The sequence below is a fragment of the Oryctolagus cuniculus genome, chromosome 9, assembly GCF_964237555.1.
Source record: "Oryctolagus cuniculus chromosome 9, mOryCun1.1, whole genome shotgun sequence".
Taxonomy (NCBI): Eukaryota; Metazoa; Chordata; class Mammalia; order Lagomorpha; family Leporidae; genus Oryctolagus; species Oryctolagus cuniculus.
The window spans coordinates 134,268,394-134,293,807 of NC_091440.1; the positions used below are offsets into that span (position 1 = coordinate 134,268,394).

The 25,414-nt window shown below is 46.2% G+C and overlaps 1 protein-coding gene across 7 annotated transcripts in view; it reads right to left on the minus strand.

Annotated features, from left to right (window-relative positions):
* Window positions 1-5,519: 5,519 nt before the first annotated feature.
* LOC103348942 (uncharacterized) overlaps window positions 5,520-25,414 on the minus strand; it is a 218,749-nt gene continuing 198,854 nt past the window's right edge. For 6 of the 7 annotated variants that reach the window (XR_011379095.1, XR_011379092.1, XR_011379091.1 and 3 more), the window contains 3 exons: window positions 24,968-25,244; window positions 9,184-17,992; window positions 5,520-7,190 (listed from right to left, as the gene is read on the minus strand). Coding sequence is in view for 1 of the 7 variants with exons in the window: in XM_051850401.2 (XP_051706361.1) it covers window positions 25,086-25,244 (159 nt within the window). In the remaining 6 variants the exon portion in view is untranslated. Of the gene's footprint in view, window positions 7,191-9,183; window positions 17,993-21,010; window positions 25,245-25,414 lie in introns of those variants that run through there. The other variant, XM_051850401.2, reaches the window with a different exon arrangement.

Below are 25,414 nucleotides of genomic sequence, written 5' to 3' on the forward strand. Positions count from 1 at the left end.
GTGGAAATTCAAAAGCAGTTCGCCAAGCTCTCCCTCCTGCTGCCACCCGCAGCTCCACAAATCCATGGATCTCCCTTTCACTTGGCCCACTGGAGGCTGGCGCTCACTTCCCTGGTCTGATCCTCCACTGTTTCCCTTACTCATTTGCTCTTTTGGCATGGACCTTGACCATCTCTGCTGTTCTTATTTTCCTGCTACAAATTTCCCACAGCTTTATCTCAGCACGTATCTTAACCCTTTTTAATTATTAATTTTTCCCCTTGTGATTCAGATAGTCCTGTCACTATTCCACCATCTTGAATCCTCTGGAAACAGAATTTCAACACAGTGAGTGCCACACAAAATTTCTGCAACATTTCTCTTTTGAATGTTTATGTTTTGGAAATCCATTTCCATTCATGCCCTGACATTTTCTTCTATTCTCATGGTGAAAGTACTATATTCTCTTATTTGGAAAACTTGGAGAGGTTTCACCTTATTATAATTTCATCTTCCCTTAAACTTACTATAAAATCTCCTTATTATCTGTTGTCCATGAAAACTGTAGAAAGCAAATAGAATATATAGAACATGTAGAATGTGTTTCTGATGTTTTAATCAAAGTTCTTATTCTACATCTAAGTTTGATTACTTCCAACTACAATGAGACTACTTTTTTTAGAATAATTTATGAGAACCTAAGCAATCTATTTAGCCAAAATATCAATTCAGTCAGTGTTGTTTCAAGTTTTCTCCCACTCAAGTTTCCAGAAATAAGAGACAATGTAGCTTAGTGTCATTTGAGGTCATCCTACATTCAATTCAGCAGAGCTTCTTGTTACAAAAGGCAGATCCTAGGGCCCAGCCCTTCCCTGAAGGCTGTGTAGTGATTTGGGTCTTGTCAAACACTGTTAGTGTGTTAGTGCTCGTCAGCACTCTCCAGAGTTGGCCAATTTGTCCTCTAGAAACATTTTCTTCTCTGGGCTCTGTGACAGGCTTGTCAGCTCCAGGTCATTAAATCCACTGTTGTTAAAAAGCATCCCATATAACTTCCCCCTTATCTAAGATAAGGCACAGTAAACCCTCTGACCTCTTTGTTCTCTCAATTACTTATTAGGAAGACATTTTACCCTTTAGTTAACTTGATTCATCGCCAATACATTTCGTCCTTTCATTACAACCCATTATGTTGTATATCCAAAAAAGCATACTGTGGTCCTCATTACTCTTCCTTGAGAGAGTATAAACATAAGTCATAATAAAATGGGCATCACAGGTAAGGGCTATGAATTCATAGGAAAAATATATCCTTGCGAATTTCTGGGAGAAAACAGGGATTGAGTCAGGTATGGATGGACAGGCTGTGTTTTCATCCGAACTGCAGGTCTGATTTCTGTTTTACAAGCAGGGGTTCAGAAGGGCAATTTAAACCTCAGGATTTAACTTAGAAGCTAAGCTATGTTGGATCCCCTTTGTAACTTCTGGGCCTAAAGGCAAGATTAGTCCAAAAGAGTCTATTAAATCCAAGACTGTAGCTGTGAATGGTTTTTAATGGGGATTCATGTTCGTAAGTAAAACTTACATAACAGAATCAATTTAGGAAGGTAAATAAAAGGCCCTAAACAAACTGTGGGAAGAAATCAGCAAGGATAACGCAAGTAGAAAACCATTGGGAAAGCAATTAACAATTTAACATAAAGCAACAGGGATTTCATGCACCAAAGATATGATTAGTATGTGATGTGGCTATCACAGCCCGGGAGGTGGGAGGCTCCATGGGGCTGTTGAAGTCCTTTATCTCATCATATTAATCAAAGATAACGTTTGTTTATAGAGTAGCTGATGTTGCATTTTATTATAATTTCGATGTCTGTGTTTGTTATCTAGCAATACAGAGAGGAAACTGTGTGAAAAATATGAAAAAGTAAATTATGTAGCACGTGTTAGGTCTGGGAGGCTTAAACACCATTCTTCTTTCCAGGAAGCAGTATCCACTTCAGCCCTTGTACATTCTTGGGGTTAGGAGGCTGCTTTTCCTTGAAAAGAAGATGGTCATTTTAAAGCTAGAGAAACAAAGACTGAGAGACACACATGGTTCTTCCATCTGCTTTTGTAGCACCGAAATGCCTGCAACAGTTGGGACTGGTCCACACCAAAGCCAGGAGCCAGGAACTCAATGCACGTCTCCCATGTGAAGGACATGGACCCATACTTGAGTCCCCACTGCTGCCTCCCAGATGTGCATTAGCAGGAAAATGGAGTTGGAAGCAGAGCTAAGATTCAGACCCAAGTACTGCTGTTTGGGGTGTGAAGGCCCTGGACACCATCTTAAGTACTGTCAAATGCCCAACACCGTGCTCATCACTTGTCCGTACGGAAGGTAAGCACTACACTTTTCTTGACTCTGCAGACCTAAATGTGAGTCAGGCCTAGATGCTGCCTTGAAATCTGACAGTTTAGTAGGAAAATGACGCATATGGGCACATATGCCACTGTATGGGCCAGTTAATAGCACTGTGGGAGCTCAGAGGAAGGACGTTTTCTTCCTCATAGTTGCATGTTGGCAGGGCAGAAGTGCCTTTTCTGGCAAATACATGCATCTCTTTCATTGGAACAAAAACTTAGATGGTTTCTTTGCAAAATGTTTCTTTTCCAGTAAAACCAGTAATAACCCCTTCCCATAACTCCATGTTGCACATTGCTTTTTCTCTCAAAGGCTGACTTCATTAAGGGAAATTCTACCACGTCACCTCCTCACCTCACCTGCAGTCAGCTATGCCCACCACTCAGTAGAGGAATGTGCATCGTCTACATTTGAGTCCTGATTGCCTATCCCTGCGGTTACTCCTCCTTCTCTCCTCTCAGTTTCACACTCTGTCTGGACATTCCTCCTCAGCCTTCCCCTCAGGGTTGTTCTCCGCGGCCAGTCCCCTAAGGGTTTGCTTTCTCTAGGGATTCATCCTGGCCATTTCAGTCCCTTCTCTGAAACCCTACAAATAACTTATCTCCCACAAAATATTCATGTGCTCTTTTTCACAATGCATACACCTCTCAGCCAGAGTCTGTGTTTTCAAGACCAAGCCTTTTTGTATCCAGGAAAGCACCCAAGACCAATTCCTTTTCTTTTTTTTAAGAAAAACAAAAAGGATTTATTTATTCATTTGAAAGGTAAACTGACAAAGAGCTAGGAGATTGAGAGAAAGACAGTGAACCTTCCAGATCTGGTTCACTCCCTGGATGACAATTTCAGGGCCTGTGCGAGGCCAAAGCTGGGAGCCTGCAACTCTACATAGGCTGCCCATTCAGCCCTGGGAGGAAATGAACTTCCAAGGCAGGAAGAGCCATGGTGGAATCACCAATGTGTATTGCGGAGTCAAAGACTCCGATCTGAGAAGATGATGTGCTGTGTAACAGGGCGAGCTCTGGAGACTGTAAATAGGTCACTGGTCGCCAGGGTGGGGAGCAGGGGATGAACAGGAGGAGCCCAGGTCGTCTTTAGGGTAGGGACGCTACTGTGTGTGAGTGGTGGACACGTGACACCCCACTAATGTATACTACCAGCAGCAAGCCCCAGTGGAAAGGGTGGGCAGTGGGGCTGATGTGTCATTGCAGCCTTTGTCATTTGTGACGTGGGAGGAGGCTGTGCGTGTGTAGGGGTAGGCGCCACAGGGCACCCCTCCGTGCTCGCTGCTCAATGGTGCTGCACATCTGAAACTGCTCTAGGAGAGAAAAGCCGTGTAAATCTGCAGTCTATGTGAATGACGGGTTCACAGTTTTCAGAAGTTACACAGGGCATAGTCACGGGAACATCTCAGTAAAATAGGGAACTCGGCCTGAGGCTCACACCTTCCCACCCTCTGCTCCAGACAGGCTTTGGGCAGCGTCAGAGCGCTCATGTGAAGTCTGCGGAGACAGGCACAGGGCAGAGGAACAGAGGAGGACACATCTGCACAGTGTGTGAGCAGGCACCCGAGAAGTCAGGTGAGGAGCCAGACCCCGGGAGACAAATGCTCAAAACACAAAACAGGGAAGAAATGCTGATTGACAGGATTTATATACTAGTGTAGTTTTAATGATTTTGTGACTATTTTAAAATGTGTTTTCTTATGACTGAAGTTGAACATCTTTTCATTTGATTATTGTTTATAGCTGCTGCCTATATTTTTTATGAACTTTGGTCTTTTTATTTGTTGAAATATATTTAGTGGAGCGTAAGTCTTTAATTATAATTTATATTTAAAATACCTTATAAAAACAAGTGAAATAGGTGAATATTTAGTTTTATGAGGAATGACTCTGTAAAAATAAGCAAATCCTTTTTCTATGAAACCATCATTGTGTCCCCAAATAGTCATAAAAGGAAGGGGTTGTGGAAGTTACGCAGTCATTCTGGGGTTAGGTCACAAAGCCCATTTCACCTGTGGAGAACAAAGGTCTACCACAAACCTTCAGGAGATGGGCAGGCTTTTGGCCTGGCAGTTAAAGTACACCTGCCTCCTGTCTCCAGATTCTGGAAGGCATCAGGTGATGAGGCAAGTAATTGCACTCCTGCTACCCCTGTGGGGGACCTGGATTGAGTTCCTGGCTCTTGACTTCTCCCATCCCCACTATTGTAGGGATTTGCAGATAGCCAGCAGATGGGAGCTCGCTCTCTGGCTCTCTGACTCTCCCTCTCCCTCTCACATGTGCTCTCTCTACAGGACCATGAGAACAGTCGCCAAGAGCATTCTCTCCAGAGAGCTGAATCAGCATCTAAGCAGGGAAAGTTCCCACTGACAGTGGAGGGGCCCTGTCTTCCCGGGACATTATGACCAGGGAGCGGGAGCAGTGAATACTGGGGATCTGTGGTCCCCTTCTTTTCTGAATGGAAATTTTAATGTTGGCACAGGGACAAGGAGACCAAAATTATCTGTTGGGTTGGAGCAGGAAGTAGAAAGAGAAAACTTGTCTTGAAGTTCATTGGTTGCTGAGCCACATTTGAAATTTTTTTTGAAAGGCATAGTTAGGGAGAGAGAAACAGAGAAACCTTCCATCTGCTGGTTTACTCCACAAAAGGCTGGCACTGGGCCAGGCTGAAGCCCAGATGCAGAAGCTTCTTCTGGGTCTCCCACACAGATACAGGGGCACAAGCTTAGGCCAACTTCCACTGCTTTCTCCAGGCCCCTTAGCAGAGAGCTGAACTGGAACTGGAGTAGCTGGGACACGAGTTCGTGCACATATGGTATGTAGGCACCGCAGGTAGCAGCTTTACCTCCTGTACCACAGAACTGGCCCCTTGAACTTGATATTAAAGACATAATGTCACTCTGAGATCTTGAAACTTAAGTTGGTGAAAGTGACTCTGTAGGGCCATGTGGTGAGTGTGGGAGATAAGGGTTGGAAGTGTAAGCCCAAGAGTTTTGTGGCTTCAAATGTGGACTTTGGCTCTCCAGAACTCAAGCGTCACCTCCACAGTTGTGTTTGTCAGTGTTCTCCAGAGAAATAGAACCAAACAGGTGTACGTACGTGCATACATGCATCCGTAGTAAAGTACATATGTATTACATAGGAACTACAAGATTACATTTATTGTAAGGCACTGGCTTATTCCTTACACAGTGTGCTAACTCTAAGACTGTGGGGTGGGCCGGCAGGCTTGCGAGGAAGCTCCAGGCTGGGGTGAAACCCCAAGGGACCACATGGGTAGGGGACCCAAAGGCAGCCCCCTGGAGAATCCCCTCTTGTACAGGGAGGCTGGGTCTTTGTTCTGTTCCGGCTTTCAGCTGACTGGAGGAAGCCCAACCACATGATGGACAGAATGTGCTCTACTCAGACATTCCCTGTCCAGGAACTCCTACCTGGCCTGTGGAATCGACCATGACAGTGGGATAGGGCAGTTGGAGAAGTGGCAGCCTGGTAACGGCTCCCTTATCCACTGGTTCTGCACAGGGACACACTCAGCTCTCACTGCAGGAACAGAAGTGAAGTGGCACTTTCTGGGGCATGATGCGGAAGGCACTTCTCTTTCAACATGTCTACTGGGTAAATGCAGAGGACTGCACAGCTCTAGGGCAGACAGCAGATGGGAGCATCCTGAGGCCTGGAGCCACCATGAGGGCCACTGCTTGTCCAGGAATTCCTGCAGTGGGCTGTCAGGCAAGTCAGAATTGGGTTTTGTTAAGTCACTATTTTGGATTTGCTTTTGTTTGCTGTTCTTTCAGCAACTGGTATTATTCCGACAGCTTCTAGCTGTGTCTTTGTCATGACCCCTACTGTCTGCTGGACATGGAGAGCCAGCTCCTGACTTGGCACGAGGACTTCAAGCACAAGGAGCTGCGGTCACCCCCTTCTACCCTTCACTGCTAATTCTGTGTCATCCCATTTGACCAAGAAATGACTAGGTCCTGGTAGCTTTACCCAGTGAATTCCTGCTCCTCTCAGCTTCCATAACCGGGGATGGGCCATCTCTGTCTGTGCACTCTGGGCTCCTGTTGTCTTGCTGTGATATACTTTCTCCACAGTAGTGGTCAGGGATCTATCTCACATCTCAACATGGGTGAGATCACAGCATTACTGCCTAAAATGTTTCCCAACTATCTTAATTGTATTCAAATCCCTGTAACAGGGAAGTCACAGCCTTAGCCCTATTTAAGTGTGTCATTCAGTGGTCGTCAATCTATTTATGATGCTGTGCAACGATTCCCACCATCTGTCTTACTCTTTCCACTTGGTGAACATGCGTGTGTGTGGCTGTTCAGCAGTAACGCTGTTTCCTCTTGCACCCAGCCCCTGGCAGCAGCATTCCAGCTGTGTCCACAGCTCTTTCTAAATGCCTTATAGAAGTGGAGTCCCACTGGGTTTGTCCTTCTTGTGAATGGCTTACTCCACCTAGCATAACGTCCTCAAGATGCATGTCCTGTCGCATGTGCCAGGCTCTCCTTACTTGTTGAAACATGGTATGCAGACACTGTGTTGTACTTACCCATTCTTATACCAGTGAACAGTGAGGTTGCCTCCACATGTTAGCTGCTGAGAACATAGGGGTCTAATATTTCTTCAAGGCTGTGTTCTTAATCCTTTTTGGGTAAAAATCCGGAATTGGAAGGCCATTCTTGAGGAACTATCACTGTCTTCTATGGTGTCTATGCCATTTTATGCTTCCACTGACAATGCACAAGGATTGGAAGTCAGAGAGTATCACTGTGTTCTTAGAATTCTATGAACCATACAATCTGTTAAAAAAGGAGAAAGGATTAGAATTTCTCACTGTGCTGCAGCAGGTAAAGCTGCCGCCTGCAATGCCAGCATCTCATGTGGGCACCAGTTTGAGTCCTGGCTGCTCTACTTCCAATCCAGCTCTCTGTTATGGCCTGGCAAAGCAGTGGAAGATGGCCCAAGTCGAAGACCCAGAAGCAGCTCCAGGCTCCTGGCTTCAGATTGGCCCAGCTCTGGCCATTGCAGCCATCTGGGGAGTGAACCAGTGGATGGAAGACCTCTCTGTCTGCGTCTGCTTCTCCATAACTCTTTCAATTTATTTATTTGAAAGGGAGAGTTACGGAGAGACAGAGGCAGAGAGACAGACAGAAAGGTCTCCCATCTGCTGGTTCACTCCCCAGATGACTGCAACGGCCAGAGCTGCGCTGATCCGGAGCCAGGCGTTTCCTCCAGGCCTCCTACCCAGGGGCAGGGGCCAAGGACTTGGGCCATCTTTTACTGCTTTCCCAGGCCATAGCAGAGAGCTGGGTCAGAAGTGGAGCAGCCAGGACTCAAACCGGCGCCCATATGGGATGAGGGCACTGCAGGCAGCAGCTTTACCCCTACACCAAATAAATAAACGTTTTAAAAAAATTATAGCCATCCTGATGGTGTGAAGTGATGCCCTTCGTAGTTCTGACTTGCATTTCGCTGATGATTAATGATATTCAACTTCATGTGTTTATTGTTCATTTGTATATCTTCTTTGGAGAAACAGCTATTCAATTTTATTTTGTTGAGTTTTTAGGAATTCTGTATATATCCTGGACACTGAAATCTAATCAGATTTATGCAAATATATTCAAGATTTCAATGCACAATCCAATTTTTGTTTTTAGACTTTCTTTCTCTTCTTCGAAATTCATGGCTGGACAAGAAGGCCGAGAAGAGCCAGCCAAAGGGAGCCTGAGGCTTCGTGCTGAGCTCGTGGGAAGTCACTGGAATTCTGCTTTTGCTTTCCAGTGGCTGTCCTGCTCTGCTGCATGCACTGGCCTTGCCCACTTTGATCCTGTTCCCTCAGCTTACCTTCTCTGTTCCCCGTCTGGCCAGAACCTCTTTCCTGCTCAGTGTGTGCCTGGCTCACAGCCAGCCAGCGTCGTGGGATTCTTCTCTCTCACCAGGGGTTAGGTGTGATCACGGTGAGAACCATGACCTTTTACCATGTGCCCCATGGTACCATCTTGGAAAAGATTTGGAAGATTTGATTTTCAAGTAATTGAGGATAGCGCGTACACATCTTTGTAGCTTTGTGTTAAGTTATGTCTTCTATTTTTTAAACTTGACAGTCTTAATGAAATTGAGGTAAGCACTAGATCTGCTTGCAAAAACACTGATTAAAAAAATACTTAGAGTGAACCGCCAAAGAAGGGCTAATACATTTCTATCCTATTATGAGCATGTTATTAAAATTATTAAAATGTGCTCATACTTCCCAAGGTCAAAACCACCCACTTTGGGCAAAGGACTTGTGATTCATAGGTCTTGTCGAGGCCAGACAGGCTGCTTTGGAGAATGCATCTCTCGTGTGAAGCGAGAGGATGCTGACCACATAGTTGAGGTTCTGTAGCTATTTCCCAGGGCATGCGTGTACACGATTCATTTTAAATCCTTTACCATGTTTTCCTCATATGGACGTCACTGTCACAGTCCGCCATTTGGACATGCGTTGCTTCTGTCAGAGTAACAAATAGTCTTCCTTAGTTCGAACCCTCAGGAATAAGTTCCTCATCAGGTTTGTGAAAACTGACATCTAGTTAAGAATTGGGGGAAACTGCCTATCTGTCAGGGGTGTTGTCTCCTCCCCCTGGAGACCAGGCCGATCTCAACTCTGAGTCTTTGCTCCTGCACCTGGCTTCTGCCTCTAGCACTCTGTCCACCACCTTGCTGACCAGCTGCGGTCAGCCTTCCGCTCCATCATGCGTCAGCACCTGCTGCCCCCTGTCTCCCGGATGCCCCCCATGCCCTCCTTACCCTGCCTTTACATGCCCCTCACGGTTTGTGGGCTGTGTGAGAGTATTCGTGGTCTCTGGCTCAGATGAGGTGTTCACTACCTGAAGGGACTGCATGAAGGAATGACTATTCCTTATTGAAACACATCCTTTCTTCTACACGCTGCAGTGAAATGAGAATTGTTCATCTGACTTCAGGGTATGCCTTGTGCTTATGAATACAAAGCCCCTTGTCCTCTGTGGTCTGTGAGAAAGGAAGATAGTAGATGTCACCTCCAGGGAGCTTCAAAAATGAATCAGAAGCTGCCTCGCTTCTGTGCTGGTTCTGCTCCTTGTACCACCTGCTTGTCAACCCTGGATTCTAGTAAGTTCCATCTGTGGCCCATCCATCAAGATTTGCAGAAATTTTCCATGAGCCATTTGTTATCTATAGAGAACTCGCTCATAGGTCTGACTAACAATAAAAACAAGTGTACCAATATGCAGAAAAGCTTATTGGAACTCTTGGTCTAGACAGAGGATATTACCTTTGCTAAGAACAGTCTCCACAGGTTTTTTCCATCCATAAGCACAGTGAATTTTTACAGAGCTCTCTGGTGGGAAATGTTTAGTCCTAAGGAATCAGAATTCTGTAGAGGTTATCTACCTTGAGCAGCGTCCAAGTTGTGCATACATGAGCTACAGAAAGCCTGGCCATCTCTCCCTCCTCGCAGGGCTGCTTCTGAGTCGAGCGAGAGTTACCACATGATCTAGGCAGTCCATGACTGCACACTCATTAGTTTTCTGAATACCAGATAACCCAATATATCTAAATTGTGCTTAAAACAAACCTACAAGGCCTTATGCCCAAGGCCTTCGTTTTTCCTTTCTGGGTGTGGGAAGGTCTGGGGAGCAGCTGGCCACCAGCTGGAGCTTTGTGCTGCTTTATTGATGTGGAATTGGGGCTTTAACAAGCAGTATGACACCAGAGGCAGTTGCAGTGCCTAGCTCCCCAACTCCTACCTATTTTTTTTCTTCTGTTTTTAGACAATTTGGTAACTATCTTCAGGCTGCTTTCCCCCTATCCAGCCGCCCACATGTGATCTGAAGGCTTTGTGGTGCACCTCGTGATTGCACTGCAGTGGCAGCAAGTGCAGGGGCAGTCCACCTTTCTTCGTGCTGCTGAGATCAGAAGCAGGGGCCAGGGCTGGAGACAGTGGGGAGTAATCTACTTATGTTCAGAGAGGTTATCTGTAAACTTGACTTAAGGGAGAGATATGGCTCAGTCTTGTTTCAGTTGGTGTCCTATCATTAGTCCTTGTATCCTGAGGGTTGACTGGGAGCATTTCTGAGTACTTCCTAACATTAGAACATAGCAAAGACAGCTTAATTTATTGAGTGCTCCATGGATTTGCAACAAAGGTAACTAATTGCCTAGTCAAAAGTTACACTGCAAATCCTAATACTTTGTTCTGGCATGAACTGCTGAACAAGGATGGGCTGCTTCTAGTTTCTTGCTACTGTGTTTTTGGTACATGAATAATGACTGCTAACTGCTTTACGATGGTAACTCAGGGAGGGTTTTAAGAAATTTAAAATCTTTCTCACATGACAAGAAACAATGGACAAGAAGTGATGGTTGGTGACACCAGGAAGAACACAACCATGTGGAAACACTGGTGAAGGTGAATCCTGTGTTGCTATTTGTGCCAAAAGCATCCTAGATGCTGGGCAGCACAGAAAGTCACAGGCTAACAGATGTGAGCCTGAAATACGCAGCTGCCCCTTTCAGGCCCAGGTCTGGAACACTGGCTCAGCTCAGCAACAATATTATAACAGCCAGGGTTTGCTGAAGTGCGAGCCGTAGAAGATCCATTATACACCCTATTTTAAGAGACCGAGCAGGTGCACAGCACTCATTGAGAGACAGGATCATGTCATAGTGCTTTGGACAGCCTTGTGAGCAACATGACCGGTGACAGAAGAAAAGAAACTCTGTTTCTTTTAAACACTCCTGTTACAGCACCTTTATCTGGTGTTTCCAGTGTGTTGATAGGGCTTGAGAGAAAGCCAAGGAGCCAAGATTCCCACGCGAAACCCTCTCTGGGTGCCTTTCTGTGCTGTCCCACCCCCTGCCCGCTTCCCCACTGCAACAGGATCACCACCTCCTTCCACCCGGGGGCGCTCTGCTCTCGGACAGTGCTCCACAAATGGCCCTGTGATTACGGGTTTATGTGTTTGTCTCCTCACCAGACTGTGAGCTCCAAGGACGCAGAGATTCATTTAATTCACTTGGTCTGCCCACAGTCCGGTAGTGTCTGGTATGTGATAGGCATTCAACAAAGGCTGAAAGAGGAAAAAAAGAGAGATTAGTGAGCAAGTTTGCTATTGTCAGCTCTGACTGATTTGGCGTATCACGTGCCAAAGCACAATACCCATCTTGTTACTCCCCTGATGTGGTGTCTTTTCTGGAAAACCTCATAGTGCTTAAGTCTTCTCCACTCGTGTTGCAGAATTTCCCAGTGGTGCTAACAGCACTGTAATTAGAGCAAATATACTTTCAGACCACTGTCAGTCACTGAGCTGCAATCTTGGAATCTACAGGTGTGGTTTTATGTTTCAGTTGTAATTCCCTCACTTTTTGAAAAAAGATGCTGTCTGTCTGGGGATGTAAACCTTGATTAATAATGGTTAGAATTTTATAATTTGTGTTTGTCAAATAGTTTCAATTAGAATTTATTCTTAAAAAGGAAAGAAAGGGTTTGTTGAGTTCTGCAGGTGATTAAGTAAGCCTGTGGCTAAGTGGTGCACTCTTCAAAGATCCAGATTGTATCACTTACCCGTGATGAGTAAGTAGGATGGAAGCTGAAAAGCCTTCTGGGTATTAGGTTCATCTTTTGGACAAATGTTTGAAAATGCATTGTACCAGGTTTTCCTGAGATGCAAATTTATGTGCACTTGAGAACATCTTAATTACTCTGTTTGGTTCATTTGCACTTGTGTCATGAAAAAGATATTTGGAAATGAGTAAGGGGGCCTCTTTGTTGCTTTTGCTGTTGATTATTTTAAACTCCCTAAGACTTCTTTTTATTCTGATAGTCAACAGACTTAACTAGGTACAGGGTCTGACACTAGCAAGACTGCCTCCATGCCTTCTCTGCTGAAGCCATTGAAAAGAAAGCCTTGACCTGCGCCATGGCTCACTAGGCTAATCCTCCACCTTCCGGCGCCGGCACATCAGGTTCTAGTGCCATTCGGGGCACCGGATTCTGTCCCGGTTGCCCCTCTTCCAGGCCAGCTCTCTGCTGTGGCCTGGGAGTGCAGTGCAGGATGGCCCAAGTGCTTGGGCCCTGCACCCGCATGGGAGACCAGGAAAAACACCTGGCTCGGATCGGCACAGCGCCGGCTGCAGCAGCCATTGGAGTGTGAACCAACAGCAAAAGGAAGACCTTTCTCTCTGTCTCTCTCTCACTGTCCACTCTGCCTGTCAAAAAAAAAAAAAAATCTTTTTCTCTCTTCTTAAGTCATGTCTCGTATGTTATATTACTGTTTTCATAAACAAACATGTAAAATTGCACACACAGAACTGCAACATGAATACTTACTGTAAGGCTCATCATGTCTTATTCACGATTAGATTATCAGGTCAGGGCAGAATGCCTAGAACAAAACAAAAACTCAACACACCCTGAATACAGATTAATTGCCAACTCCGCCAACAAAGGTCAGAGGAAAACATAACGTTTTTGTTGAGTGATTAAACCAGCAAAGGGAGTGGAGAGGTCATGTTCCCGTTTGAGGCATGCCAGGAATTTCAGTGATTGTGGGAGGTCTGCAGAGGAGGCCATACTGATTTATATGCAACAGATATTTTGTACCCTGGAGACAAAAGGGGACGGCTGGTCTTACTCGGGAAAGAACAAAGCAAAGATATAATTAAAATGATGGTTTCTGATCAGCCAGTATTGGGATTAGACAAGGTTGGGATGGGAAGATGAGAGGTGTCCACTCTTCCTTTTCTTTTGGCTAAAGGGACCCACACACCTGTGGGTTCTGGGGAGCGTACACAGGCTCAGTTGCCAAGAGATAACAGCTTTCATGTTTGTTAGTGAAATACTGCCATCTTATTGAAGGCACCATCTCGTGTCCTGGCCCAGCTACCACCTCGTCCACTCAGCTGAGCATCTCCAGGACCCAGCATCCTTACGAGGAGTCAGGGGACCAAATGGCCCAACTGTAAGCTGCAACCCTACCCCCACCGTCATACCTGAGAGTCTGTAACAAGGTCTGTTTCCCAGCCCAGGCCCTCTTGTCCCTGTCTCCCTCCAGCCTGTCGGGTTTCCCGCTCTCAGTAACTCCCTTCCCTTCCTGGGGCATCTGGTGTCTGCTCACCAGGCTCTCACTGGGCCGGCCATGTCCAGAGGTTGTGCATGCCCCACTGCTGCCCCCCCGATGATCAGTGGGCTGTGAAGACAAGCTGTGGAAACTGCTGTACATTTGGATCTGAAGCATTAAGAACGTGAGTTAAGCTTCACTTCAGTTTTGCCGATTGTGAACCGTGATAGCATTCATACAGAAAAGAACCCAGATTAAAGGTACACAGTTGGACTCCTTTTTAGGAAGTGAATAAACAGGCGTGACTGGCACCACAGAGGCCCCTTGTAGCTGCCTCCCTGACCACCACTCAGGGGACATTGCTGTTCTAGTCCATTCAAACCAAGATAACCATAGCTGTGCCTCTTTTTGAATTCATATAAAAGGAACCTTTTGTATCTGGCATTTTTGTATCAGTGTGTTTTTGAGATTTGTATCTATTGTTAGAAGCAGTTGTCATTCATTAATTAGCACTATGTACTGCTCTACTTAATGAGTGTACCACAGATTATCCAGTCTACTAGTGACATTCAATTTTGTTTGGACCAGATATTGCCAGTATGAGTAGTGTTGTATTTCTGCTGGATGAACAGGAGTGAAATCCCTGGGTCTTAGGGTGTGCATCAAAAAGCTTTAAGAGATATTACTACGTTGTTTTCCCAAGTCGTTGCACCAGTTAATCCAGCAACCCCTGGATGAGAATTGCAGTTGGTTCATGTCCTCATGTGAACATGATGTGGTGTTCTGATGTGTAGTGATACTGCACTGTGGACTTAACTTCTACTCCTCTCATGACTCATGGTATTTAACATTTTTTTCCCAAATGTTTAATGGAGACTTAACAATCCTTTAAAAAAATTTTAGTTCTTAGTATTTTTACTTATTTGAAAGCCAGAGCAACAGAGAGAGGCAGAGACCAAGAGACAGGTATCTTGTTTGCTGATTCACTCCCCAAATGTCAGCAATAGCCAGGACTACAGCAGGCTGAAGCTAAGAGACTGCAACTCAATCTGGATTTCCCACGAGGGTGACAGAGACCCAAGAGCTTGAGCCATCGCCTGTTGTCTCTAAGGGTATCCATGAGCAGGAAGCTGGATCAGTAATGGAACAGCTGGGACTTCAGTTGGCACTCTGGTATGGGATGTGGGCCTCAACAACTGTGCCACAATGCCAGTCCCAGACACTTTGTATTCAAGCATCTCCCCCTCCTAGTTGTTTGGTTTATATTATTGGACCCTCTCCTTAGTTGTCCCAGTTCTTCATCCCAGTCTTCTGCTGATAATATCTGTCACAAATACCTTCTCCTTGTCTGGCTGTTTTCATGCCTCAGTTGTGAAACACCAGTAACAGTGTGGTATAATTACATACCAAATGACTTTTGCCTCCCCACCGCATGGAGATGTCAGAGGGTCACTTATCACCTCCAGAATGCTCCGGCTGGCTGGTGGGGTCTGGGAAGTCTGCTTCACTGTGGGGCATGCACTTGAACCTTTGCATTCCAGATACTGCCACCCACAATAGTTTAACATGTGCACAATTAAATACAGAATCATTATCCAGTTGTTACTGAAGTAATCTTCACAGAGTTGGCAAGATAGCTCTTCTGCAGAAGATAGGTAAAGAAAATTACAACCTCATACTGTACAAGAAGTTGGTTTTAAAAAATGACCAGAGGAGCCAACATTGTGGCAAAGTAGGTTAAGTTACACCCAGCAATGCCAGCATCCCAGATGAGTACTGGTTTGAGCCCCAGCTGTGCTACTTGTGATCCAGTGCCCTAATGTGCCAGGGAAGTGTCGCTCCCCCTCTTCGTGGAGGAATGACACAGGACCCTGCGCTGTTCTTTTGTCTGCTTGGCCCTTCCTGGGTTTGCTTCTGGTTCTTCCCGGGTTGGCTACCGTCCCTCCACCTCCGTGGAGGGGCGGGCCCCCCTGCCACTTTCCCCACTTCCGCGGGGGAGCGGCACACCGCCGGCCGGCTCTCTCGGGAGCTGCTCAGATGTTCCTCAGGTGTTCCTGGTGCATGTTGTCTCTCTCCTCCTTTATAGTCCTCTTCCACCAATCCCAACTCTGCTACCCACACACCGAGTACGCTGCTCTCCTCAAATCAGGAGCAAGATCAGCTCCTGCAGGTCATCACTCAAGTTGGCAAGAGGCAGCTGCGTAGAAGTTGTTTACTCCCTTCTCAGCGCCATATTGTGGGAGAGCAGATACATAGAATAAGTCTTAATTCCAGTAACTTAGTCTAGTCCGAGTTGCTCCCCACAGGAAGGCAACAGAAGATGGCTTAAGTACTTGGGCCCTTGCCACTCAACTGGGATACCAGGGTGGAGTTCTTAGTTTCTGGCCTTGACCTACTCCATCCCTGGCTATTGTGGCCATTTAGAGAGAACCAGCAGATGGAAGACCTCCCTCTCTGTGTAACTCTGCCTTTCAAAATAAAATTAATCTCAAAAAAATAAAAAATGAGGAAGAAAAGTATTTTAAATGATGACTTATTGCTACTCTGGTTTACAGTGAGCCTTATCCTCATATATTTTCCTTTATATATCAAATGCAAAAAGCCACCGTGATTAATAAAACATCAGATATGTTAGTTTGAGCTTTAGCTCAGTCTTTTAGACTTTCTAGGTCTTGTATATTACACAGTGTCTAATTAATACACATCTATGGGGCTATAATAATAGCCTGGAGTGCTGCTCTAGAAAACCTAGACACTACCAACGCAGAACTCAGTACTGCCTGAGCAAGCACGCCTCTACGCAGCTGTTAAAATGGAAATTACACAATGCCTTTTCCTTCTTAGCTGAGACCTGGCTATTTGGGAAATGTAGAGGGTTTCTCAGTGCACGTGGGGGAGTGGGAGAGCCCAGCTCAGAAGTGCAGTAGGTTCATACTTGATGGGAGTCCTAAACTCTGCATGGTCCCATGAAACCTGTCTTGGAGCTGTGCTATGCCGAGGGGAAGGTGTTTCTGAGAACAGAAGGTGTCTATCCAGGATGGCAGCTTGCTCTCTGGAGTTGGAGGTTCAGAGCTGGGGTCTGGCAGCGTCTAGCTCTGTCTTAGCTACAGCAGCACATCCACCAGTGGAGGCCGTGGTCACGGAGCGGCCCGGAGTTGGTCGGGCCTGTAATATACAGCCTAAAGCAAGCTTGGCAGACCGAGAAGATGGCTTTCCTACTGAAGACCCCAAATGTAATAGAACAGTGCCAAGAGGAAAATGTAGACGGTAGAATTTTTCTTTTGAGCAACTTTTCTTGATTTTACTGAGATGCGCTGGAACTGACTGGGTATGCACTTGTGTTTGCAGGCATTCTCAGCTGAGGAAGGAAGCCAGCCCCAAGCACCACCTGACTCATCCTGCAGGTGTGCCGAAGCTTGAGGAAGTCCCTGGCTGGCGTCCCCAGGAGGGACATCTCTGGAGCGTGTCAGGGACCCATGGTGGCTGTTTGGGGCTGTGTGTGAGTGAACACCTTCCTGTAGCTGAGCATCACAGTGCTTCCTGAGAGTGACATGTCTGGGCCCCTTCCATCCCAGTACTGGGAACTCTAGAAGAAAACGTAGGGCAATGTGCCGCAGTATTTAGGGAACCAAGTCTCTGGTGCAAGAGCTCTGCAAGGCGCTGTCACCAGGTGACATCTGCCCGTGTCGGGGGGAGGCACAGCTCAGTCACAGGGCACGGGAGTGTCCTGTCCTTCCGCGTTTGTGTTTCAGCTGCTCCTGGTGAAATGGGCTGTGCTTGAGCTTTAAGTGGCACGTGGCTAGACCCTGGCAGCACCCTGCCAAGAGCAACATTGGCTCCAGAGGGGGACCATCTCCATCCTTCCTTCTCCTGCCAGTCTTTTTAAGGATATTTCTGGACAAGACAGCCCGTAGGGATGCTCCACAGGCCGCCACAAAAAGACAAAGGCACCTGCACCTGTTCTGTCGTCAGAATGGCTGCATTTGGCAAACCAAAGACACAAAAACTAAGGATAGAAAGAACCAGAAGTAAAACAAAACACCAGTTCAGCATCTCTAGCCAATGGCTTAACATCCCCGGTCACTGATACTTGGGATCCTGAGGCCTGGCTCTCAGAGCTGTCCCAGGTGACACCCTTCATAGCATCATCTGGCCCCTAGATCTTTCTTTAGCTTCCCAGGGTTAATAAAAACTAGCCTATGATGAGCAGACACTGGCCACTGCTGGGGTCTGCGCACGCTTGGAGGGCTCAGGTCCTGAGAGCAGTGGCTGGTAACGACAGAAGAGCACGGCAGGCTGCAGAGGCAAGGCAGCCACTGGCCATGTTGCTCACCTTTCCTCTTACCTGCTCCTCGTGCAACAAGAGGGCACAGCTTGCAGAGGGAGGCCTCAAGAGGCAGAGGGCCACCAGCAGTGGGAGAAGCCGGCAAGGTGTCTTTGTGTTGTTAATCACTCGGGATGGAAAGGGTCAGGAGAGGCCGCAGATTCTGAAGCCTGGGCGACAGCTCAGCCTTGTCCTGCAGCGCAGTACACGCGCGATGAGTCCTCCTGCTCCCCGCTCTTTCCGCTCCCCGCTGCTGTTCTCCTGCTCTGCCAATGCTCCCCGCTTCCTCCTGCCCTTCCTACCAGTGCTCCTTCCCTGAGCTCTCCCCCACCAGTCCTGACCCACCCTGAGCTCCGATCTGGGGATCAGCATGTAGTGGACCCTGTCTTACACTGTTTCTTGTTCTTCCAGTTATTATTTACAATCTCGTCAGCTGAGCAAGGTGGCAGACACTGTGAAGGTTGCAACCACAGCCCTACTCACGTCTCTGTATTCACAATATGAGAGCAAGCTGGAGTATAGAATATGCCTTAATTATGTATTAGCTTGTGAGTACTCAGTCATCACTGGTTGCTTGAGCTAGTTCCCTCTGCATGATCAGAGAAACACGTACACGTTACTGCTCTAGGAAGAAAAGGGAGTGAAGTGTGGTCTCTAATGTCACAATTTACTCGGCATCCTCGTACCTCTATCTGTTATGTTAAAGTCCATCCTTCCCAAAACAAATGGGGAAATGTTAAAGTCTATCCTTCCCAAAACAAATGGGGAAAACATGGACAAAGAAAATTTCCCAGAAAGAAAAAGATCCGCCCCCCAAGAAGCAAAAAAAAAAAAAAAAAAAAAAAAATCCAAATATTCATAAAGTAACAGCAATATATTTATAAGACTGATTAACACCAGTAATTAGAGTACAGATTCCAGCCAGGAAGGAATTTTGCAGCCCAGTTATGTTGACGATGCTGGAATTGGAGCAAAAATGTGAACTGACTTTGTAGTGGAGACAGCAGTGTCTGATTTCCCCACAAAGTCCGTTTCAGATCAAGAGTACTTTGTGGCAAGAACATGAAGTCAGCTGAGACCAGCTGACCTTTGAAAGGAACGTGGCTGCATAACGCCAGAGTTTATTTCATGCTGAACCTGAAACACAAGAGAAAAATCTTGCAGGTCTCATCTGCTGCAGGACTGTCCGTCCACCCCCAGACAGGGTCCACACAGAAAACCACGTCTACCACAGAGCTTTCAGATGGCAGATGCTCTTCCCTCCCGCACCTTTTCCTGGCGGGGCAGAAATGACCAGCTTAGCTTACCTAGTTAAACGTGCCCAAATACACGGCAGGAGCCTTTTCTTTTTTACAAACTTTGCGTGGGAGTACTCAGATTTGTCACATCAGCTTGGCCCGTACAAGCCTAGCAGTGTGCACTGTGTAAGAGTGAGTGCTTTCTTTCGTCTTGCTTGCATTCTCTGGGCTGAAAACATAAACTGCATGGTGTCTGCTGAGACTGCAACATGCCAGACACATTCTTGTCAGGGACCGCTTCTCACGGGGTAAAACGCAGACTTGCTCTGAGTGCTTGACAGCAAGTACCCCCCGACTGTGTCCCGTTCCAGCTGAGTGGTACAGACAGACAGAGCTGCAAACTGCTACACCACAGCCTCTTCTGGCTCCTGCAAGCCCTGACCCCAGTGCTTGCCTGGCAGGCCATGGCTGGATACATGCCCAAACCGGTCCCTTCCACATACCTGGCTGAGTTTATGGACACTGCACTACAGAGACAGTCCGTTGGCATGCACAGTTTGCCCTTGGTGGTGTGCAGTAGGCTTCCTTGTCTACAGAGACACCTGTTGCTCTGCATCTGCGATCTTCCAGTGTTCCTCCTTTAGCTGCACCTTGTACCCAGTGCAATAATCCTTGCTCTCTATTTCAGACAAGATCGTCTTTATACGAATCTTTTTCCCAACGAATGCAAATGCTGCTCTCCTACCAAGACCCTGGACATCTATTCTCATTGCTCATCGAGATCTCACTTCCGTGCAGCCAGTTAAGTGGAATTGCAATGATAACTGGTTTTTCTTTGTGCCCAATATTTTTAAAAAAACATTTATTTCAAAGACAGAGCAACCCAGAAAGCACACACGCGCACGTATGTGAGAGGAAGAAGAAAAAGAGATTGATATTCTGTCTTCTGGTTCATTCCCCAAATGCCTGCATAGCCAGAGATGGTCAGGGTCAAAGCCAAGAGCCAGGAACTCCATCCAGGTCTCCCAAATAGGGGACGGAAACCCAAGTGCTCAAACCTTCATCTGCTGCCCGCCAGGGCACGCAGTATCAGGGATGTGGATCAGAGGTGGAGGTGGGACTTGAACCCCAACAATCCAGTATGGGATTCAGGTGTCCCAAGTGGGAGCTTACTCTGCTGCGCCATACACCTGTCTCTACCTCCCTTGTGAACAGTGAATTAGCCAGAGTGGTGTAGACCAAGGGAAATACCTTACTTACGTTATTTCCTTCTATTTGCACAGGTCACCAGTAGGTGAGGGGCCCCTCTCTCCTGTAGCACTCCCCACTGTTGTCACCTACACCTATTGCAGACAAGTGCAGTTCAAGGAAAACACGGGAGAGTGTTCAGCCTAGCAGATAAGACACTGGTTCTGATGCCCGTGTTCCACTTTATCATTGAGTTTGATCCTTGGCTCTGGCTCCTGATTCCAGTTTTCTGCTAAAGGACACCCTGGGAGGCAACAAAGGATGGCTTCAGTACTTGGGCCTCTCCCCTCACGGGGTGCCCAGATGGAATTTCAGTCTCCTGGCTGCAGCCTGGTCCAACCTCGGCTGTTATGGGTATGTGGGGGTAAACCAGCAGATGGAAGGTCTCTATCTCTCAAAGACATAAAAAATCAAAAGCAAGGAACAGAGGTCATTTATTCAACAAATATTTGCGGAACACCTGTTATATACATTCATTTGCATATGCATGAGATGAAAATAACTCATTCTTTGCTTTCTTCTTACATAACACTTGTCCAGTATTGGCCTAAACTTACTTCTTTTATTCTACCCATTCCCTCTACAGCCCTTTCAGTCTGATTTTGTCTCCCCCGATACCATTCTTTCAAGGATTAAGCCCCCAAAAATGAACCTTTTTAATAGCACAAGAAGATCTTTTCTCTGCCTGTGTTCTCCTGGTTCAGGTCCCTCTGTGTTCTAGTATATTTTCTGATTTCAGGATCCCTTCCTGCTCCTCAGACTTCTTTGTCTCCCATACCTTATGGTGGAATCCTAAACCCTTAACATTTTCTCATTACTCTTTCAAGGAGCAATTCAGTTTTTAAAGACGTTCAGTTCATCCCTCCATCATCCTCCCTCAGTGATAGCTCAGCCCAGCCTGTCCGTCTACCGCAGTGCACATTGCAAACAGCCTTTCTAGTGCTATCTGAAGAAATACCCTGCCTGCCTCACATTCAACACATGCTTCTGATGTGCCCAGGGACACAGAGTGGAAGAGTGAAAGCGTGGGAAGATTAACTTCTCTCTGACGTCAGCCCCAGCAGGAGCAGCTGGAAATGTTCCAAGACCCAAGTCCAGTGGATACAGCCATTTCATGCACAGTTTGAGCAAAGCCAGAGTAGCAAGTACAAACACTACCAGGGACATGGCGCCCTGGGACTCCAGAGGAGTGGCCAAAGTGGGAAGGCCGAACTGCTGCGGAATGCTCACCCCTTGCTGGGTACCTCCAGCACTGACATTGTGCACTGGGAGCTCCAGTATGGGACGTGGCATCCCAGGCATAGCTTAACCCACGGAACCCCTGAAGTCTGCACTGTGCTCACTCTTCATTGTCTCCATGTGCGACCCTCCCTTGCTCACTCTCCAATGCTGGCTTTTCCTTGTATTGTGTCTCTGGCCACCTACTATCTTCACCTTTCCTGGGCAAACACTCATTCCCTCATCCATTCCCTTGATTTTAACAACCACTAGCTGTATCCTATCAATTTATATTCCAGGTCTACACTTCTCCAGATTCATATATATTTAACTTTGTCCTGGTTAGATCCACTTGGCTGTCTTACTCATCATGTTCATAATACAGCATGTTCAAAGTAAAGCTGAATTTCTCTCCAGAACCACTCTTCCTTCCAATGTTCCTGATGTGAATTAATTGCAACATTATTCACCTAGTCACCCAAACCAGAAGCTTGTAGTCATCCTGAACCACTTCCCCTCCCCTCCCTCTCATGCAGTACACCAGCCAGTTCTACCAGTTACACTGTGGGATTGTTTCTCAGCCTCCTCTTTTGTTCTTCTGCTTCAGGCCATCGTACCTAGGTACCTGGAATACTTCCTGTACTGAGTCTGATGGCCAGCTGGTTTCTCTGCATGACACTGCCCCTCAAGAAGTGTGGGTGCTGGATTTGAAACTCACATCTGACCAGGCCACTTTCCTGTGTTTAACCTCAACCCAAGTTTCTCTGTGCAGTTTGAAGGCAGCTCCCTACCCTGTGTGATTAACATCATCTACTATCATACCTTACTTTAAATCCATCATTAAAACAATTTCTGTTGTGTCCACTTATCCCCTAAATGTATACCTTCTCCTCTATTCTTATCATTTTACCCATTCTTGTAACCAAGAAAACGAGTCAACACATACGCCTCCTCTCTCATACCAATAACCCTAAACAGCTGCTCCCCCAATTTGATTACTTTTATGCCACAAAGTATTTCTCAAATGCGAGCCCCACTTTTGCAAATCCCATTTTAATATTTCTTCTCTCCACTAAAAACAGCACCTTACTTCCACAGAACTCGGTCTCCTCTGCATTTGGTGACCAGTTCTATGTTGGGGACTTGAGTGCCACCCTCCAAAATATCAAAATTCCCAAAGGAAAAGGATTTATCAAATATATATCATACATGTTTGCACTCAGTGCAAAGTAGGGACATGATAAATATCCAACTGGCAGAAATTAATGAGAAAGATGGATGGATGATGGATAGATGACAGATACAGGTGACAGGGTCAAACTCGCCCAGCCACTGCCCCTGGCAAGAGGGTGACATTCCACTGCTTTTGGAAGCAGGAGGGGCTAGTGTAACAAAAAGATGAACTAGGAACTCTGCAGAATTCCTTATCGAAGGAAATGACAACGGGGGTCATTAAATAAACTCCATGTCGTCCGCGCTCACCCTCCTGCCTACACAGCAGTGTGAATGTACAGCGAGTCCTGAACTTGCTGAAACTTTGATGAAAACAGCTGACTCCACAAAACTTAAGAGAAATCTTATTCCGAAACATGAGGCATATTTCTGAACAGAAATTTCAATCAGAAAACAAATATCTGAAACTTTGGCATTCCCCATATCCGATGTGGCCAAAAAGTATTGTTAAAAACCAACTTTCTGGGAAGTATTTGCTGTGAAAATTCTCTTCTCAGCAAAAAGAGCTCTCAATGCCATTCTTTCACTGAGGTCCAGTGAAAAAGTTCATGCTTTTAATAATCAGTCATTTCGCCAACGGTCCCTCTAGGCATGATGCGAAATGGAGTGTATACTGTCTGTTAATGAGCGTGAGAAACAGACTGGAGGAGTGAGCTGCATAGGAACTGTTCCAGGGTTTGTATATACATTACACAGGGTGACTTCCTGCAGTGTCCACAAGGAAGGTTTTTGCTTATTTTGTTGGAAGGTCTAGGTCGTTTCATGTGGGGGCCCTACTATTTCCCCATTCCTCTCACTGGATGTGGAATGTGCACATGTATTTCTCTTCTCCCCAGCCACAGCTACTTATCCAGAGCCTTCCACCCACATCTGACAGCACAGGTGTAAGCAAGACTTTATCCAAGAGGCCAGGACTGCCAGTACTCTTCCTTAAGTCTCGTCTGCATCGAGCACGTTGTGTGTGAAGCGAGAGTAGCCTGCACGTTGGCAAGCTGACAATGGGGAAGGCAGTCATGTCTGCATTTGCTGGAAGAAGAGCTTCATTGTTGGTTTGTGTGGAACATGAGGCATCTGTGGGAAGAAATCTTCTATGTTGAAGACCCCTTCAAATTATTTCCACTCAAGAACTGAGTTGAAAAAAATAATCTTAATGAGGAAACAATTTAAAAATGAACCTCAGGTTGGTTTGCTGGCATTTACAATGATATGATTTTGCTTTTTCCTGGCAACCCAAAAGGCAGGGACTTGCCATTCTGATTTGACTGTCTACTCCCGGCAATTCTCCCCACACCCCGGGTCCAGGCCGTCTAGACAGTGTGGTTGCTCTTGGGTAAGTGGACTCTGGGAACTGAATTCTTTGGGATTGAGGAGGAAGTCTCATCAGAGCCATGCACTTCTCTGTGCCAGCACATTTCCATATCTCTGACGCCATGATAAATTAATACATCTGCACCCTATTAGTACTCTTCAGAGCAACGCAGCAGTAACACGATCCGATGGCAACACTGCTAACCCCAGGACTTGCACGGCACTCTGCTAGACAGAAACCGTTACTGTCATTTCCAGCTCAGAGGCCCTGTGTCTGTGAAAGGCAAACAGACAGTGTCCCGGTGCTCTGAGCAGTACAAACTGTCTCATTATCCACACCGACGCTGCTGTCCAGAGATAAGGGAGCAGACAGCCAGGCGAGTGCCTCTGCAGCCTGCTTTTATAACCGAGTGCTCTCTCCTCTCAGCTTTCCGTGTTCCCTTCTCTGGTAATTGTTTATAAATCATCGTTGAAATTGCTCATGAATCCGTAATAGTTCTTGCCAAAAGTGTTTCACTGAATACTTGATAGATTTTCTAAAATAATTTACTTTTAAGACACTGGATTTCACATTTTCAAAATGATAGGAAAAAGCCATAAAGAGAAATCAGTGGAGGCTCCATCAAGAAGCCAAGTTGGCTGGATAGAATTTCATTTCCAAGGTGGAGAACACAGATGTGTGAGTCCTAGTGGGACACTTTGCTTGCTGACCACATTCCTGCATACCCGTGCCCTGCTCTTTTGGAAGTTGACTCTTTCCACAAAAAGATTCCAAAGACAGAAATACCATAGCTTTGGGGGTTAATTAAGTCTATTGTTTTATAGGAACTTTACAAGGACTAACCCGAACTTTCCGTGCTCTGTTGAAATTAATTATCCTGTGTTTTTCCCATCTCAAATAAAAATTAAAACCATCTGCCTACCTTTGCCTGTTCCTTTCCACATCCGGGAAGTATGCTGGTAGGTTTGCCTCTTCATATTTCTGCACTGAACAGGCCCAGATCCCGTGACCTTTCTTCAGAGAGACAATTTTCCAACCATTTAATCATTTTCATTGCTCGTCTCTGGACCTCTTCCAAAGTCCCTTTCCTCGGGTGGGCCCATGGCCTCAGACTGCAGAGCTGTGCTGATGGGAAGTGATGTCACTGGGGACACACAGCAGGAGCTGGACGTCCGTCTACCCTGCGCACTGCACCCCCACTAGGTGAAAAATCAAATAGAAATATAATGTAGAAATAAGCTTTGCAAGGAAATTTACCATAAAACTTAAAAAAATTCAAATATATTTAAAATGTGATTTGTTTTCCAAAATTTATGCCTATCCATTTACATATTGTACATAATATACTGTTACATTTTCAGTGGACATT